At 38.0% G+C, this 18,666-nt stretch overlaps 1 protein-coding gene across 6 annotated transcripts in view; it reads right to left on the bottom strand.

The window, feature by feature from the left end:
• The window catches only part of DST (dystonin), a 319,817-nt gene that overhangs the window by 113,281 nt on the left and 187,870 nt on the right, over positions 1 to 18,666 (bottom strand). For 5 of the 6 annotated variants that reach the window (XM_059835839.1, XM_059835841.1, XM_059835842.1 and 2 more), the window contains 3 exons: positions 8,649 to 8,783; positions 6,017 to 6,105; positions 5,143 to 5,278 (listed from right to left, as the gene is read on the bottom strand). In XM_059835839.1, the coding sequence (XP_059691822.1) occupies positions 5,143 to 5,278; positions 6,017 to 6,105; positions 8,649 to 8,783 (360 nt within the window). Of the gene's footprint in view, positions 1 to 5,142; positions 5,279 to 6,016; positions 6,106 to 8,648; positions 8,784 to 10,145; positions 12,063 to 12,635; positions 15,408 to 18,666 lie in introns of those variants that run through there. The other variant, XM_009808108.2, reaches the window with a different exon arrangement.

Genomic DNA, 18,666 nt, shown 5'->3' with positions numbered 1-18,666 from the left:
TTATCACATTCCTCCATAGTATTTACTCTATTTTTATTTTCTGTAAGAATTTCAAAACCTCCTCCTGTTTCACCATCCTTCCTACTGGTGACTGGATGTACTTGGTCACTAAGTGAACTATCACCATCGCTCACATAAGGCATATCCACAAGGAATTTATTGTCCATTTGGGATGAACTTTCCTTTAGTTGTTCCATACCAGCCATATCATTTAATACTTTTTCCTCTGCAAATACTGCTTCTCTCTGTCTTTGCCCATGATTGGAATGCAACATTGGCATGGTACTATTGTTTTTATTCATACTATGAATAAAGCATTCTGAGAGAAGCAAATTTGTCTGAGTACTTTCAGCAGCAGCAGCAGCTTGCTTTGTAATTGGGAAGGCTGTTACACCAACGTCAGATGTCACAATATCATCAAGAAGCTGAGAACTTTGAACCTTAAGCTGTGTTTTATTATTTTCTTCACTCTTACAGGATGTCCATTTAGTGTCAAAGGTATTTTCAGACTGAATAAGCTCAGCAGTATCTTGTGACATGTGTTTACTTTTGACACAAGTCCCATATTCATCTCCTGTTTCCTGCTGTCTGTCTTCTTCACCTGTACATGTAAGACTAACACATCCTTCCTCAGAAACATCTGATGCTGATTCACATTTTCCTGAGGATAGTTTTCCATTTTCATGGTTAGACTGGAATTGCAAATTATAGCTTCTCTTATGGCCTAAAGAATAGCAACAGTCATGAATATTTTGATTATTTTCATCGCTATTTTCTATGTCTCCTAAGGAAATTAACAGCCGGTCACCTTTGTTCATACATTGATGGTGTGAGTAAAAAATATCCATTTCTTCATCACTATCAGAATCAGTGTCAGAGTCATCATAACTATCATAATTCTCCTCATAATCTTCCTCCTCCTGTGTTCCTTCACATTCATCCTCACAGGAGTCACTTTCTGCTTTCATTTCATCTTCCTCATTTCTGTCTCGTACTTCTGCTTCATGCATCTTCCATAAAGAACTAAGGCCTCCCTCCTGTCTTCCTTCACTCTCCAGAGTATCTGGTAGTTTTTGCTCCTTCTCTCCAAAGCTCCCTGTTCTTTCCCTTTCCTCCTCAGGGATTCTTTCCGTTGTTTTGGCACTTGCTGAAGGTACATTTACACTCTCAGGTAGACCTGTCAGATTTACATGGACGCTCTCTCCAACACTATTTGCAAGTTCTTGAAAAGAGCTGGTTTCTTCCCTTAGGGTTATTAGGCCACCTCTCTCCTCTAGAAAACCTAATGGAACTGATGTTCCAGACAATTCTGGCTCTGGTGTATCATCATCCCCCAACTGCAAGGTATCAAAACCATCATCACCTTGAGGAGTGTCATAGGAATCATCATCACCATCATCAATTTGTGGACTATCATAGACATCACTGTCATCATCATCAGCCTGAGGTGTTTCATAGGCATCATCATCATCGAACTGAGAGCTGTCATCTTCAGAGGCTACCTCACTACATTCATGCTGCAAGTAGTTACTTTCAAACTGTGCAATGCCATCACTCCCTTCTACTGATGAGTCAGAACTACTGTCACACGGCAGTAACTTGTCAAATGTAAGATTGCTTTCTTCTACTGTTAGCTTTTGTGCTGTGCTGTTACTGTCCCTGACAGGTGGTCCATCATGTCTAAGAGTATCGCCACCCAATGAAGTCCTGCAGCACATGTCTCCACTGTCTTCTAGACACAGCTTACTCCTTAAATCAGTACAATCCTCCAAGGATGGCCTGCCATGTATATAAAGATAGTCCTCTAGGGATGGCCTGTTATGTACATCAGTGTAGTCCAGTAGAGGTTTCTCACTATATCCATTACCTTCAAACTGTAGTGTGTCACCACATTGACTAACCAATTCTTCTGGAAGTCTATATTCAGTATCTGCACTGATGGATGAACCAAGACTTCTCTGAAAATCATCTTCCTTGCCACTATCCAGTACCATTCTGCTATCGTCAGCTTGCAATATGTGAGGCCTGTATGCTGTACACATTTCCAGCTCTCTCCAGGTTTCATTATCTGACAAATCATTCACACTCAAGGGATTTTGAAAGGTTTTATCATTCCTGTTTTCATTACCCAGACTGACTGCCATATAAATCTCTTCTTTCTCCATTTCTGAAATAAGATTTGGATTTGAGTCATTTGAAAGATACCCTTCGATGTTTCCTGAATTTGCCTTCTGATGCTTACGCAGTTCTGTCCACTCAGAAACCTCCAGAAGACCTCCAAGTGCATTTCTGTTCATGGAATTTTGAGTGCTACTTACTACATTTCTAAGTTCTGTAGGGTTAGTTAACAACCTCTCCTGGATATATTCTGATTGCTCAGCACCAATAGCATTGCAAACATCTGGTCTACACACATGGAGATCTTCTCCCTGTGAAGATACAGAATTCCCAAAATCTTCAAACTGATTTAATTTCCTGTTATTGGAAGTATTCTCAGCACCTGAAAGATCACCCTGAACACTGCCTGTGACATTATTAAAGTAGACACCACCAGCTGACTTCAGGTTAATTCCTCTTGGGCTTATGCATTTGTTATTAAACTCCATTTCTGACACATCAGCATTGTTCGCAGCACCATATTCCAGCAACATATTGATGGCTTCTTGTAGTTGTCCATCATATAATAAAAGTCTTCCTCCAGTGTTTGCATCCATATAACTATTTATCATCAGGTAAGATATGAATAATTTCTTAGCTTGATCTAAATTATGACAGACAGGGTCTTCTCTGCCAGAATCTTCATGTTCCTCCTCACAGTCATGAAATACAGATGGCAGGAATTCATACGTCGATAACCATTTTGCAGCATTCTTACAGGGGGACTCCAGTTCTTCTACATTGGGCATTTTATCTGGTAACATCACGTTGGTCAAAACAGATACAGTATTGGTATCTATTATCCCTGATTGTGCAGCCTTATCTAGACTGACTACTTCACAAGTTTCTGGAATGTAAAGCGCAGCTATTTTCTGTCTATCGCTTAGTATTTTGAATGCCAGCTCATTTGTTATCATCTCTTGGTGCAAAGAAGTTGATATGGGGAATATTTCACCAGTGCGAGGCCAAATTAGTCCAACAAAGCCTCTCTGTGCTTCTAATACCAGCAGTGCACTGGTAGATGATATTAAGTTGCATTGTACAGCTTCATCAACAGTCAAGCGTTGTCCTGAATTTGGACAAAGGATTCCACCAGTCTGAACTTGATGTGTAAGGATCCCACAAGCAGTGTCCTGATCTATCATCCCTTGTCTCATGGCCTCTTCCACAGTCATTCGCTTCCCTGAGTCAGGGTCAATTATACCTCCAGACATTAACTGAGCACCCAGCAGCCTGAACATTGTTTCCCGATCGATGAGTCCTTCATGGGCTGCCCTGAAAATAGTTATCTTCCTTCCACATTTTAATGTGATTCTACCTTTTTCTTGTGGTTTCACAGGTAGGAGTCTTAACCCTGTTTCTTCATGTATTATGCTTCTATGAACCATCTGTTCAAGGGAAATCTTCTCAGCACAGTTGGGGTCTATGAGATCTTTACATGTGTCTTGTCTTTCCAGAAGCTTTGCATATAATGTTGCAGAAATCAGGTTTCTCTGGAAAGCATTCTGCAAAGTCAGGTTTTCTCCAGTAGATGGCAAAATCAAGTGCCCACTTGAAAGCTGATTCTCAAGAATTTTAATAGCCAAAGGTTCTGAAATTAGACCTTGTTCTAAAGCTGATACAACTGGAAGATTTGATAATGATGATTCTGAAATAAGCTTCTTTGCATTACTTAATTCCTGCAATTGCAACAGAGTTTGCTCATCAATTGAAGCATGAGCTTTAACTTCTTCCAAATCGTAAGATACTCCTAATTCTGGAGAAATGATTCCAGAAAGAATCAGCTGATTCTCGAGCAATCTAATTCCAGTGTCATAGTCAATAAAACCTTTCAAAATAGACTGAAAGATTGAAAGAACTTCTCCAGTCGTTTGGTCAATGACACCAGCAATGACTTTATTCACCTAAAAAGGAATATAAAAGAAAAGCTATCACTATTTTCAGACTGTATATTTAAAATTTTCTTTTGATTTTGAATGCATGATAAACATAAAAACATGTACTTACCAGGCCTGGAGGAATGCTGTGAATGTTAGCAGCTCAAATGCGCAAGTGATCTATGTCAGTCATTCAACAGCACACGATGTGATAAAAGATTTAAAATCAGCATGCATCTGTGAATTGAAAACCTATGCTTTGCGTACATAAATAGGGTTAGTGAAAGACAATAGAAGAAATGATTGCAGAGTGAGCAAATAGAACATATACTTGAAAGGCAAATTTTCATGCTCTAAATGTCTGTGAAAGGTTAGAATATTCGGAAACAGTATGTGATTCAAAACAACCATGCTATTCATGTTTACAGCATACAGCACTTCTGTATATACAGTCAATAATATGGAATCAGATACTATAGCACCAAATATTGCATTTAGTTTGGATGGAAAGCATGAAGTCAGTTTGGCAACATTATTTGAACTAATTACACAGACACTGCCTCTATGTGTATATGAGAACACTCATTTGCAACATAATTTTTGAGAATTCCATATTTAAGATCCATTAACAAATGTATTTGTAGTGTCTCAGAGCTAATCACGTTATGTGCTGCCATTTTGATATCCAGGTAAATTTTAAGAAAAACTGAAAGTAGATCTCTTCCAGGACATATCTGAGTGATATAGGGGAGAGATTAACATGTTATTTTATGGTGTCGTTTTTGCAGCAGAAACACAGACTTATCTAGCAGTCAAAGAATGGCTTTTAAGAGAAGAGTTAAGAGATGAATGATTTGTTTATCTGTCTTCATGCAAGGCACACATTATTAAGACTCTTCACAAAAAAATCTGATGAGCAGAATGTTCATAGCACAGGTAAGGTCACACACAGTATTCCATAGCAAATACACAAAACCTCCAGTCAATTAAATCTCAGGTCTCTTTACACACTGTTAATTGCAGCTTCTTCTTTTACTGATCATATGTGTTTCCAAAACCATGCAGTAAATCTCAAGAGAGATGGAAATGTAAGTTTCAATCTTGTTACCTTTTCTTCCATCTTTTCATCACTCAGATACTGTGCTTCCTGCAGCAGCTTCAAAGCTTCATTGGATAACAGGCTGTAGCTCTCCTGGAGGGATCTGACTTGCTTTTCCATTTCACTTCTCTCTTCATCCGTCATTCTATTAAGAAAAGAAGAAAAATGGAAGGAGGACATCTCTGAGTAATTTGTAACCTGCAGGGAGTGATCTGCTTACCTTAAAAAAAAAAAAAAAAAGGGGGGGGGTGGCATGCAGGTATTTGTAAAAGTAGTCTGAAAAAAATATAGCCTAATTACAAGGATGTTGAAGAAAGCTACAATCTGCTTGTAGTCATTCAGGACAAGAAGCTACATTAATCTAGAATTTATGTTGCATTATCACTAAAGCATTTACTATTTGCATGTGCCTTTGTCTCCTGATTACCAAATACTAAATTGCTGAGGTATCTCATGACTCCTTGCTAGCTGTGTTACCTGTCTTGACAGGTAACACAGCTAGCAAGGAGTCATGAGATACCTCAGCAATTTAGTATCTTAAACAGTCTGATTTCAGACACAGATGAAACAAACTTGTGACATACAGTTCAAGTACTAATTTACTACTAATTTGTGAATTATTTTGACTTCAAATGAAAACTACTATCTAATGTTTTTTAAGCTGACCAGAGGTATATAAACCTAGCCAAATTCTTGAAATAAACAAAACTGCATCAAGCGTCCCCAAACGGGAAGACAAAATTATAAAATTGAAGAAAAAAATTACATATTTGTACATGAAACGTAATCGGAATTGTAAGATGAGGACATGATTTCTTTTTAAGCAAACAGTATGTACTGATTCAATTAAATTACATTATTTCAAGAATAAAAAAAGGCATACTTGTCACTGTGCTTAGCTAAAAATGACTGAGTAGTCTGCAGAGCTTCAGCTATTTGTTCTTTCTTGGTTGATACTTCATCCAGGGAAATCTGAAAAATAAACAACCTGTGTTCAAGACTGAACTATGCACACATATAAAAAGAAAAACAAACAAACAATGTAGTATTTCTATCTGGGACTAAACTCAATAGTACAAGAACTTGATTTTTTTTTCTTCTTTAAATACTGGCTATTCTTAAAGCGATATTATTTACTACGGAATTGTATCATTTGTACATGGATAAGTCATCGTGCTACACCTTTTGGTTAAATAAGCTGTTTGTATTAGAAAACTATTGGGTGAGACAAATAAAATTTATTTTAAAACACTGTTTGAAAATTAACCTATCATTTAAAACCACTACAGTTGGCACAGTTTGAAGCAGCTTTATAAGGATATGTGTAAAATGGTCATGTTCAAGAAGCTGCTCACCAATGTGAGAGATAATAACTTTTAAAAAAAACACACCAGAAGGCCATAAATCTTCATGAAATTCAATGATGGAGACAAATGCAGTATCAGACATTTTGAAAAAAATAAATTATTTACTAATATTCTCCCTGCTATCATTTCTGTGTTAACTCCACTAAAGCACTGTTCTGGCAGAACTTGCGAGAATTTAATCTTTTAACTTTTCTGAGAAACTGCCTGCAGTCTCTTCAGAGAAGAGCACACATTTTGGATAAATAAAGGCAAACTATCAAAGGGCAGTCTACGACTTCATTAGCAAGCCCAAGATATGTTCAATGTCAGTGCTAAGAGAACTCTAGCAAGGTGCTTGGGCCCTGCATTCACCTGGGTCTGGATACAACCAATTCTGTCCCTGTGAGCATCGCATCAAAGGGCCTGAACACAGCCTTGAACGGGGTCTCCCTTTGCAATCACCACCACCAAGCCACAATGCCACCGCTTGTGCTGCTTGGACAGAAACCCAGAGAGCAAGCACTGCATGCACTACACAAGAAGGCGATGTGAGCAGGCTGAGGTAGCAGGAGGGGTCATGAGCTCCACTTTGCTCGTGGAATTGGTGTCGCTGCGGCTGCTGTGTGCGCCCTGTCACTACTAGCATCAGCTTCTCCATGTGCTCCATGGCTACACCCCACAGCAACCCCAAAGCTCTCCGTGAAACATATTTCAGCTAACACTAGCCACCAAATCACTAGTCTACGTGTTTTTACAAAACTTGTCAAGGCACCTGTGCTAGTCAGTGGAGACACAAAATCAGGCACCTCTGGAAGGCGATGCTGCCCCGCTAGGCCGTTTCACCAGGGAAGGAAACACCCTTGGCAAACACCCATCTCCCACAGGCCGGAGGAATCCAAGGCAGCTAACTCACAGGTTACTCCCTGAGGGCTCAGGCTGGACAGGGAAGATGCCAGCCATAGTTGCCATGGTAAGCTGAGATGCTCTAAGGAGTTGAGCACTGGCCCAACGCTGACAAAGGTTTGCACTGTTGTCACTAACAAGGGCAGAAGAAGACCAGTGTTGAATGTTCTTGCAAATCCTGATCCTAACTACTGGTGATTTACAAATCAATACAAGCTTACTTCTTCCTATAGATATAGGGACAAAGTCAGTAACAGAACTAGCACTGGTCCTCTATGAACAAGCAGTGCATTGGGACCGGTTGCCATTGGGACTGCAGAAATGCTGACCTGCCCGAGAGCAAGCTTGATTTAAGCACATGCTGCTCCAGTGGTTCTAACCAGCACCAGCATGAGTGACCAAAATAAAAAAGCAGGAACAGGCTGTCAGGTGGGCCAAAATCATGTTTGCATGACCACGCATCCAGCCGTGTACTGAGGGATGTGGCAAAGAGACTGCTCCATCTCTCTGCTGCTCAGCATGCAGGTAGACCTTCACCTACTGAAATCTTTTTAGGTGTCACTGAGCTATTTTGTGGGACAAGCCTAGAAGGGGAGCTGTTAGAAATGATAGGAAACTTCACAGATGGAAATTTATGGTCAGAGTTACAACTGTACACAAGGACAAGGCACATGTTAAGCACAAAGGCAGCAAGATGGGCCACTCCAGCAGCCTGTAGACTAGTGTGATAATAAAGAGGGCTCAGTCAACACCTGCTGTATTCCCTAAGACAGCAGTTTGACTATCCCACGAGGGGACCCCTCAAAATAACTTTTTAAAAGCAAATAAAAAGAAACCTGGCCCTCAGGCCCCTCCTTCCAACTCTCTCCTTCCTGGTGCCAAGGTAGAAGTTGCCAGACTTAATCACTGAACTATTGCAGGACAAGGGGGCAGACCTACAAAGTGCTGTCCTGCCAGGATGCACCGTCCCTCTACAAAGGCTGAGTTATGGTCTGCAGAATCTAGTTTCTCTAAATTGACAATTTGCAGTGTCAGAATACGTCACACACCAGGCCTGTAAAAAGCAGCTTGCACTTCTTCCTGAGTAACATGTTTGTGTCCCTAAACATTGGTGTTCATTTACCCACCCTCCACTCACAACCAAATGTGAAACATCTTTAATAAAACGTGGATGGTGATTTGGAGAAAAAAAAGTATTTATGGAAGATCATCTCATTTTAACCAACACAGAAAGCTAAAAGCTTTTACCAAAAGACATCTGTGTACCTGCTGCTTAGGCAAATCTGTCTTTTCAGCCTTTTCTCCTTCGTCTTTGCTGAGTGTCTTGCTGAGGTCTGACACCCATTTCAGTAAATCCCCAGCTTTCTCAACATGTTCCTTCTTTTCTTCTTCCATTGACTTCTGATGAGCACCGCGAATTGTAAAAAACATGTAAATGTAAATTGTTGGAATATCTAACATTAAGATCTCTAGAAACACAATTCTACCACAATGGCAGTATTATCACATAAAGTGATTTCTTTTTATTTATCACCACATGCATTACTATGACACCTTGATGTAGGAACAAAAATGCCTCACAATTATAGACATTAATAAAATAATTCCTCAAATGATTTGTAATGATTACGGTGCTTATTCGTACACATGTACATTCATTACAAAATGATAGGTAGTAAGAAAAAGCATAGCTTCCCAGCCATTAATCAGCAGAAAAAATCTAAACAACATGCGCATATAAAGAATCTTTGAATTGCTGCCTTTGCATTACCCTCAGGTGTAGATATGTACAGCCAGCATAGGATATCAGTATTTTGCAATCTATGCACATTAATTACTGAATTACAATTAGGAAGAATACATTGCTTTTATGTCTACAGAAACAAGAACAATAAAAGTAAAACACATTTCATCTTTTTCTGCACAGGAAAATGTATTTCTTTTTATAGCAGTACAACCTGTTAGTAGTTTGAAATTTATCAATACTTAGAAAACATGCTTAAGCCCTGCCACGTATCACAAGTAAAAATGAAGACATTTTATTTCAATGGAATTTTTTTTTTTATTTGGTATGTAATTGTAATGCATTTGCCTATTAGAGCACGAAAACAATTCTAAAAAAAAAAAGTTACCTGAAGTGACAGAAAAAATTAGGCTATGAGTAGCCCATTAAAATTAATGAAATACCAGCGTTAGAAAAATTACTTATGCATATGTGTTTACTGGACTGCAGATTTAACCCTTGTATACCTCATTGCCACTTTTGTAAAATAAAATATATCTGCAAACTGATTTGTAATATTAAATTATCAGGCCACATGAAATACTGCACTGTCTTCATTCACAAAACAGGCAATCCCTTTAGATTTTTAATATAAGAATCTGATTCTTGTCTCAACTAAATCTACCCATTTTGCACTAATGTTAACTTCTCCAACCTCAGGGTAACTTCTGATTTACACTACCTACATGTAGATAATGTCAGACAAGGCCTTCAGGTACAGACTAAACACAGTCTGCATTTTGAAATTACAAATCTGCCTAAGTTTATCTATAAATTTCAACTTTGTAACAAGTAAAATCTAATTCTAGTTTTAGTGGTTTATACTAATTACTGGTTTGTACTAATTAGTTTTATAGCAACTCATGATTACATTAGAAAACACCATTTATGATTTTCCATAAAGGCCATCATAGATCTTTTCCTTAACTGGAATGGGTTTTAAAGCAGGCCCCAAAATGAGTACTAAGATCTTTGTTCCATTAGGAATTATAGTAAAGACTGGAAATTCCTGTTTTCATGGGCTGAGCTGCTTCTAACAATCGCAGCCCAGTGTGGCAGTCAAAAACAGCTGTCTCTAAAGCTTCTTTGTAGGTTAGTTTCTTCTTTGTTTTGGGGCATGTTAAAACTTTAACATACAATTTTTCATCTTTCATCTTTGTAGCTGTGACAGCATCAATAACACCATTCTTAATTGCATCTTCCATTGTTAATCTGGAATGAGACTTTGGATCTATCAGCCCACCAGTCAAGTACTGATACTCCAAGCAGCGCATACCCATTTCTTTGTCTACGGCATTGACGTGCATAGCTTCAACAGCTGACATAACTGTATTCCTTACAGGGTGAATGATCCCAGTAAAGATCAGTTCACACTGCTGGATTTGCTTGGCACAACCATCATCAATTAACTCCCTTTGCAAAGCTTCTGAAACACTGTATTTTTTCCCAGTAAATGGATCAATTATGCCTCCTGTACTAACCTGAGCTTCAAGACACCGGAGAGCAGTAACTCTATCTACCAAGTTTTTCCATGAGGCTTTTAAAACTGGAATTCTTTCATTGGTTTCAGAAAGCCAGAACCCTGCAATAGGACTGTTTAAATCCTTATTTGGCTGTGAACTGCTAGCTAAAATATCACCAAACTCATTAGCTGTGATTAAACCCTCCTTATATTTATTGACTAATGCTCTGCCAATTCTACCCTGATTTAAGATCTCCTCGATATTAAACTGTACACCAGTTTTAAGATCTGTAAGCAAAAGAAAAGAATTCCCGTCAGAGTCAAAACATGTGGACTCCTTCCAATCAAATTCCTGTTTGGAAAGCTCAAGATATGTAGCTTGATCAACACAATTTTTTTTATAAGCCTCATATGAAGTCATTTCAGCTCCTGTTTTGATGTCTACTACAGAAATTTTATGACTTTTCTCTGCTGATGGGCTGCTTATCTTCCTTTCACCAATTGGAAGCAGAAAGCATTTACTGCTTACACTGAACACACACATTTTCAGCAAATCACAGTAGTACATAGCTTTCCTGTTATTTGGATTGTGAAAACATTTTGCATTACTAGAAGGTTCGTGCAAAAATTTTAAAATTGTGTTACTAAGCAAACCAAGCTGCACGGCAGTTTCTGGAGGTACACGAACACTTCTTACAGGATCAATGACCCCCCCACTTGCAATTTGAGCCTCAAGGATATTTTTACCTTTTCGTCTTTCTAAGAGCCGAGCTTCCATAGCCTGATACACAGAGATCACTTTCCCAGAACAGGAATAGCCCAAAACAGCTTTCTCTGCCTCAAGCAGTCTACTCTTGAATTCGTTATCTGCAAGCCCTCTAACAACTGAATCATCAACAGGGAATTTCTGACCTGTTGTGGGATCAATGATGAAACCAGTAGCTGCTTGGGCCTCTAAAAATGCTAAAGCCAACGCTTTTCCTATGATTCTTCTCTTCACTGCTAAAGCAAAAGAGAGTATCTCTTTGCTAGATTCAAGGTACAGCCCAGCTATAGCTGTAGGTTTAGTTAAAAATTTTTCAAGACTTTTCTGAACCTCATCAACAGTTTTCTGCCCTGAACGGAGCTGCTCAACCGTCAGCCTGTCTAAAAGTTTAACTTCAGTCAACTGTCTGGCAGTTACATCGTGTCGGAGACCTTGAAATTTAATATCATCATATTCCTCTGTAAAATGTTCCAACTGAGTAGCATCATCAACAGTTTTCAAAATCTCTTCCCCTAAGAAAGAGCTCATCTTTGCAAAGTCTTCTCTCCTAAGCCCTTCGGATGTTTTGTATCCCTCAAACATTCTCTCTTCATTACCAAAAGTGTTGTCATTTTCTTGGTTTAATGTTGTGACTTCAACATGCATGTCATACTGCTTGTTCTTCACTATCTGTAAACAGGAATTTTTTGACACAGTGAGAAACACATCTGCATAACTATGCTGTACATAATTCACTCTTAAATCCACCACCAGAGAAACAAAAGGGAGAACTTGAATATAAGTCAGAAAGGAGAACTGCTACTAGCATTGGAGAGCAGAGAAGTATAGATAGCTAGAGTTTTAAAGTCCATTTGCCATTTCAAATGTTTATTCAGTAACAGCAATATGACCAGACTAAGCAACAATAACTGTTGTTTGTTACTGTATGAACTTATTGCGGTTAATCAAAGCTTTATTTTGACCAATAATGATACAATGGTGTATCTGAATTCCTATTTCAAAAAAAAACCTTTTAAAATAATGTGTTTCTTAGATATTAACGAACCTGCTACAAAGCTCTAATGAAAAGCTTTTTGTGTCATGTAAGAATGAAGGGGTTCCCTTCACCAAGGTAAGAACATAAGAAACACTAGAAAGAATACAGAATAGTGATAAAGCATAAGTAAAAACAAACAAACCAAAAAAATAGAATAGTAATAAGCAGCACTAGGAAGGCAAACCCTCACAAAACGTAGTGTGTACCTCCAAGGGATGCAGTTTTACCACTCCTAATTCATGTTTCATGTCTTCTCCATGTCTAATAGTTTGTCTGGAACTGTGTAGGTTCCTGTTTCTCAATTTGTCCCTTTCAGATATTCCAGAGATTTGGCTTGCTTTATCAAAAGTTATCTGGAACTGCGTACTTGTTTGAGAAACAAACTCTGTAAAAGATTGTGGGCTTGCATCTTCTTCCAGTGATTGGTTTATTCTTGACATCTGGAACTGCACCTCTCTTGGTATTGTATCATCAGCACTCACGTACAATGTATTTTCTTCTATTTGATCAGATTTAAAACCTGATCTCTCCTGTTTCTGCCTTAACAAAGGTGAGCTAGGTTTTGCATGTGGAGGAAGCTGTTCAAATTCTCTAGTTGCAGCATCACTCAGGTAATTGAAATCATTCCCTCTTCTCTCACAGTTCAATTTAAATCCAGAACCTTGGAGTTTATTATTTTGCTGAACTTCATTCTGAAACAAAAGAAACCTGTGTTCACCCTCCTTGACCTGCAGGTCCATTTTCTGTTTCAAGCTCTCAACCATGTGCTTCTGCACTTCCAATTCTTCCTCAAGTTTCCTGCACTTCTGGTGATAGTCCATTTCAGCCTGTTTCCCTTGCTGTAGTTGTTCATGACATTTTTTAAGCCTTTCTTGCAGATCTTCCATTTGTATCTTGTACAACATGATGTTTTCCTCAGCCATGTGCTTTTCCTGCTGAAGAGCAACACATTCTAGTTTTATGCCAGAAATGTCCTTTTCTGTGATGCTATGTGATTCCAGTAATTTTTCAGCTTTTTTCCTAAATTCCTCTGCAGAGTGTTTAAACTTAATGGATTCTTCCTGAAACAGAATCATCTTCTTGCGTGCCATTTGTTCATCCAGAGTCTTCTGATGGAGTTCATCCTGTAATTTTTTTAATTTACAACTTAGGTCTTGTATATGAGCTTGTTGTAGTTGTATCTTCTGCTCATTCACTCTCTTTTCCATAGTTAGGGCATTCATTTGGGCATTTAGATTTTTAACCTCCCTGTCAATGGTTAGGGTGGAAGCACATTGTTTATCACATTTTTGTTTATATTCGCTAGCTAAGTCTTTTGTTTTTGCTAGATCAACTTCTAGGCTTTTGATTTTACACATGAATTCTTGCTCAATTATTGTTTGCTTGTGCAGTTGTTCATTTGTTGTACGCAGTTGCTCTTTGAAACCATCTGCTAGGGCTTTTAATGCATCATTTTTCCTCTGAATACTTTGTTTTTCCAAAGTCATCTTCTCTGATTCAGACTGAATTTGTTTCATCAGTAGTTTTGTTTCAGTATTCCATTTATTAAGGTCCTCTATCTTTCGTTTCAATGTTTCTGACACCTGATTGTTTTTGGCTAATTCATTCCTTAGCCTCTGAATTTCCTGCTGGTTTTCTTTCTCTACTTCTGTTTTTTGAAGCAACTGTTCTTGAATTTTCTTATATTGGTCTTGAAGATTATTTGCTTCTCCTTTGCATGACTGTGTTCTGTGTTCAGCTGCCAGCTTCTCTTTTTGAAGAGAACTGATTTGTGAATTTAAATGTTTGATAGTGATTTCAGCTTTTGTCTGTGATCTAGTTAATTCCTCTACTTCTCTTTTTAGCTGTGTCTTTTCTTGCTGAACAGATTTCAGCTCCTCCTGATAGTTCATTTTAATTTTCTTAAGATCTATAGCTTCTTGCATCATCTCTTCAGCTTTACCTGTGGTTCTATGTAGCTGCTTGTCCAGTTCTTTCAACTGTTGCAAATATCCCTGCTCTACTTGGTCTTTTTCCTCCAACTTAATTTTTAGGCATTTAAGTTCACCATTGACTTTATCTAGTTTTTCTTTTAACAAACGAGACTTTTCCTCTGTTGACGATTTCTGAAGCTCAATTTCATTCAGTTCATATTTCAGGTCTTTAATAGTTTTATCAGCTTTTTTGTTAGCAAGGGTTAGCTCATCTATCTTCTGTTTAAGCTCTTCTACTTTTTTGGCTTCTTGTTTCTTCTGGAAACTTGTAATTTCAGAATCAGTCCTACACTGGCTGCCTTGCCCAGCCGTGAAAGTTGGCAGGGAAGTTTCCTTAGTTACAGAGCACCTGCCTTCAACAATTTTCCTTCTGGCTTCAGTTTTCTCTTTTTCTTGCAGCTTTATTTCTGATAGATTCCCTTTAATTTCAAGATCTTGTTCCATTTGCTTTATCAGTTTCATAAGTTTCTCCTCTCCTTCTGTTTTTTTCTTCAGCTCCTGCACTAAGGTTTTTTTTTGTTGCTCTAAATCATGCAGATTTGTATCTTTTCTTCTTAGATGCTCTTCAAGGTTTCTTCTGGTAAAGGTGCTTTCTTCTATTTGATTTCGAAAAGCACGGAGGTTTTCTTCCAGTATACTTCTTTGAGTCTCTGCCTGAAAAATGAGCTGCCTTACACACTCCAACTCCTGCTCTGCATCTGCCTTCTCTTTCTCAATGCTCTCTAAATCTATACGACATTGCTTTGCCTCTTGCTCAGCCTTGGTCTTCTGAAGACAGATTTCTTCCATGTCCTTTTGCTGCTTCTTCCGCTCTTTTTCTGCGGCTTCCCTCACTTTAGGGAGCTCCTGTTCCACTTGGAATTTTTGTTTCTTCATATCCTCCAACATCTCCTCAAGCATTTTTACCTTTCCCATGAGTTTTCTGTTCTCATCAACTGTACTATTTTGCTGTGCCATTAGATCTGAATATGCCTCTCGCATTGATGCTTCCTTATTCTTTAAAATCTGTAAAAGAACGAGATAAGTTGTAATGTACCTTTTGTAATACAGCATATGAAACATGTTAGGCTCTTTAAAAAGCAGAGTGGAAAATACTTACTCATATATATATGGTACGTCCAGAAAGTAGGACGAGCAGTTCCCACCACCATCACCTTCTCTTGATACAGTAAGCTTCAGGAAGTTACCATTAGCCATATATGAAACCCTTCATAAAGACATCCACAAAGCGAAGAAATCCTGAAGACTCTCACTTCAGTCGTATGCCTCTTAGCGGTAAGCAGCATCAAACAACAGCTTGCATATGTTTTTTCTCCAAACAAATAGGTAGAGCAAACAGTGAGCCAAACACTATGTGCAAGAATTTCCCAGGAGAAAGTGGCCTACCATTTCTGGATCAGTTCAGTAGGAACTGGAAGAAGGATTTTATGCTTCCAAGCACAAATTACACAAGAGAAGTTTGGAAATCCCCTCCAAGAAAAGAAACAGTATCTAGAGCTAGAGCCAAGATGCATCAGCTCCAGAAAGAGAATTATCTAAACCCCAGTACATCTATGCTCCGTAGCGTGCCCCACAATCCCAATGCCTCTACTGGCTCAGCGGGGGGACTGCTAAGAGCACGGGTGCTCTGCAGTATAGCCAAAGTTAGAAGTATAAACATGATAATTAGGAAAATCCTAGTGAAAACCAGCTGGCTAGCAGTATCCATATGTTGGCAGATCAAAGGAAATGCTTAGAAGATGTGTATTCACCAGTAATAATATGGTTGAAATCATACATACGTGGTCTTCATTAGCACCATTATGGCGTTACTTAACAAATGTGAGCTAACGTGAGGTAAGAACACACCTATATTCCTATGATCATACAAACATGGCATGAAGGGTAATTATAGCAACATTTTCAAATAAACAAAATGTTGGTTTAGTTCAAATTTACCAGATTTACTTGATTTTTCATAGGATAGAGGAAACTTGTTTCCTAAAAGGCTAATGCAAAGGCAGCTTCTTTAGTCCCTCTCCGTATTTCCCGTGTCACAATTTTGACCAAACCCCAACAGATACAAAACATTTAAATTGGTTTCTTATCAGACCTCCTTTTATGCTCACATAGACACAAAATCTAATGTATTATGCTTGAAAAAGAAGAACTAACAATACAGATACAGTCACAAACTGTATCTTGTTAGCTTTCATTATTTCTAATCGACATGGATGAGCATCAGCTGGATGGAGAACAGGATGGTAATTAGATAGCAATACAAAATGAACAAAAATAAATTTATAAGAACTTAAAAAATGTAAGCATCTCAAAATGCAAAGTAATTAATATCATCAGCATATTCATTGTTAAATTACTTTCAATCAACTTTAAATCACTTGACCTTGACATATTTTGAGATTCAAATGTTGAGTTAGATTGATTTAGAATCATTCTCAAATAAACTGTTTCATTTGCATTGCATAAAACCTCTGGTACCTTAATAACAGTTGTGTGCCTTTTCTCTTCATTATCATTGTTTCTTTTTTTTTGCTTTTCTTTTTTTTCAAGTGAGACTTTTTTCTCTGTTTTTTCAAAGAATGTTTTCTGGAGTTCACTGTTTTTTCCACGGACCTTTGTGCTATGACACTTATCTCTACTGTCCATTTCTGTGACTAGCAACAAATCTTTAAATTTCTGATCCTGTTCTAACTTGTCTTCTCCACTCCGCTTCTTCCCGCTTATATTTATGTTGTAGAAACCACAAATTTTACCCTGTGATATTTTCCTCTCACTTACTTTCTCAGCGTGACTTGAAAGCTTTTTTGTTAATCCATGTTCTGATAATGGAAAATAATCCTCTCCTCCAGAAATAATTTCTGAGAGGGCTATATTTGCATTTAAATCACCAGCATCTCCTAACAATTTCGTACCTAAACTTGGATCACTCTGCACTGGTGACACTTCAAAATCTAATAGATAAGATTCAGAGACTTTTGCTCCATACTGACTGTCTGAAATATTTCCTGGAGAAACAGCCAAAATTCCTTGCATTGTACTCTTGGCTTCATTTGGATTTAAATTTGTTTTTTCTAGGATTTCATTTTCTGCTGTGACATAACTTTTATTCAGAGATGCTCTGTGCAGTTTGTTTGTATCACTTTCAACACTACCAGAAATGCCTGGATTGCTCACAGATTGCAAATTTAACTTGGTTTTTTCACTTCCATTTTGCATTCCCAGCTCTCTGAAAGAGGATGCAGCTTTCTCTAAAGGTGTTGCATCCCTCACACCTGAAAAAGAGTCACCTTTTTCACCACACACTTGAAACTCTCTGTCTTCGGAGTTTAAAGTTTTATGCCTATTACTTTCTGTAAAGCGATGTTCTTCACGCTGACATTCAGAGTGAGTTCTTGGTGAAAAATGTTGCTGCTTGTAAGGGCTGACATCCAGGGCATGCTTTCCAGTTTTTGAAGTAAGTTCATCTTTCTTTATTGTTAGCTCAAAATTAGTTTCTGATTGCATCTTACGGTCTTCCTTTGTTGGAACATTACTCCCTGCCTTTCTTGAACAATTTTTTCCTGTGGTTTTGTGCATCATTTCCACATTGGGCAACTTCTTTGACACTCCCTCTGTTTTCCATCTCTCTCTATTAACAATTTGCTCATTTAACATTTCACCAGGATCGTTATTCACACTCACACAGATCTCAGCTGAAACAAAACAACCTTTTCTACCGTTTTCTTCTTCTTTACTTTGATTACCAAAACCCATTAAATGCTCTTGCTCTGTATGTAGCTTCCTTTCTCTGTTGGCATTAAAGCTACTTTCTTGACCACTGAAATTTAAAAACTGCTTTAATGTTATATCAGTTTTGATTTTATCATATCTGTCTACATCTAATTTTCTTCTGTCAATTTCCAATTTATTTTCTGTGTGTTTAGGTTTACTAGAAGAGTTATCTTTTTGCAAATATTTCACATCCATCATGCTTTCATTAGGTGTGTTTTCCTCTGTGAATTCAACAGCTTCATTACATCCCAAACGCTGAAAGACTTCAGCTGACTTCACAGGTTGCTGGAGTTGACTCTCCTCTGGTAAGCTCTGAGCATGACAGCACATTGATTAGACTGAGATATCATGGAAAGGATCTTATTTTTTCCTTATTCTATGCATTCTTAATGCCATTAGTGAGAGTTAGGAAGACAGACTGGCATGGAAGAAACTCTCGGAACAATCACAGATTTCAGCGGTCTGATCCCGGGAAGAAAAAAAAAAAAATTAT

The sequence above is a fragment of the Gavia stellata genome, chromosome 2, assembly GCF_030936135.1.
Source record: "Gavia stellata isolate bGavSte3 chromosome 2, bGavSte3.hap2, whole genome shotgun sequence".
Classification (NCBI taxonomy): domain Eukaryota; kingdom Metazoa; phylum Chordata; class Aves; order Gaviiformes; family Gaviidae; genus Gavia; species Gavia stellata.
Note: the sequence above shows the minus strand (reverse complement) of the source record. Positions and strands in the feature narration are given on the sequence as shown.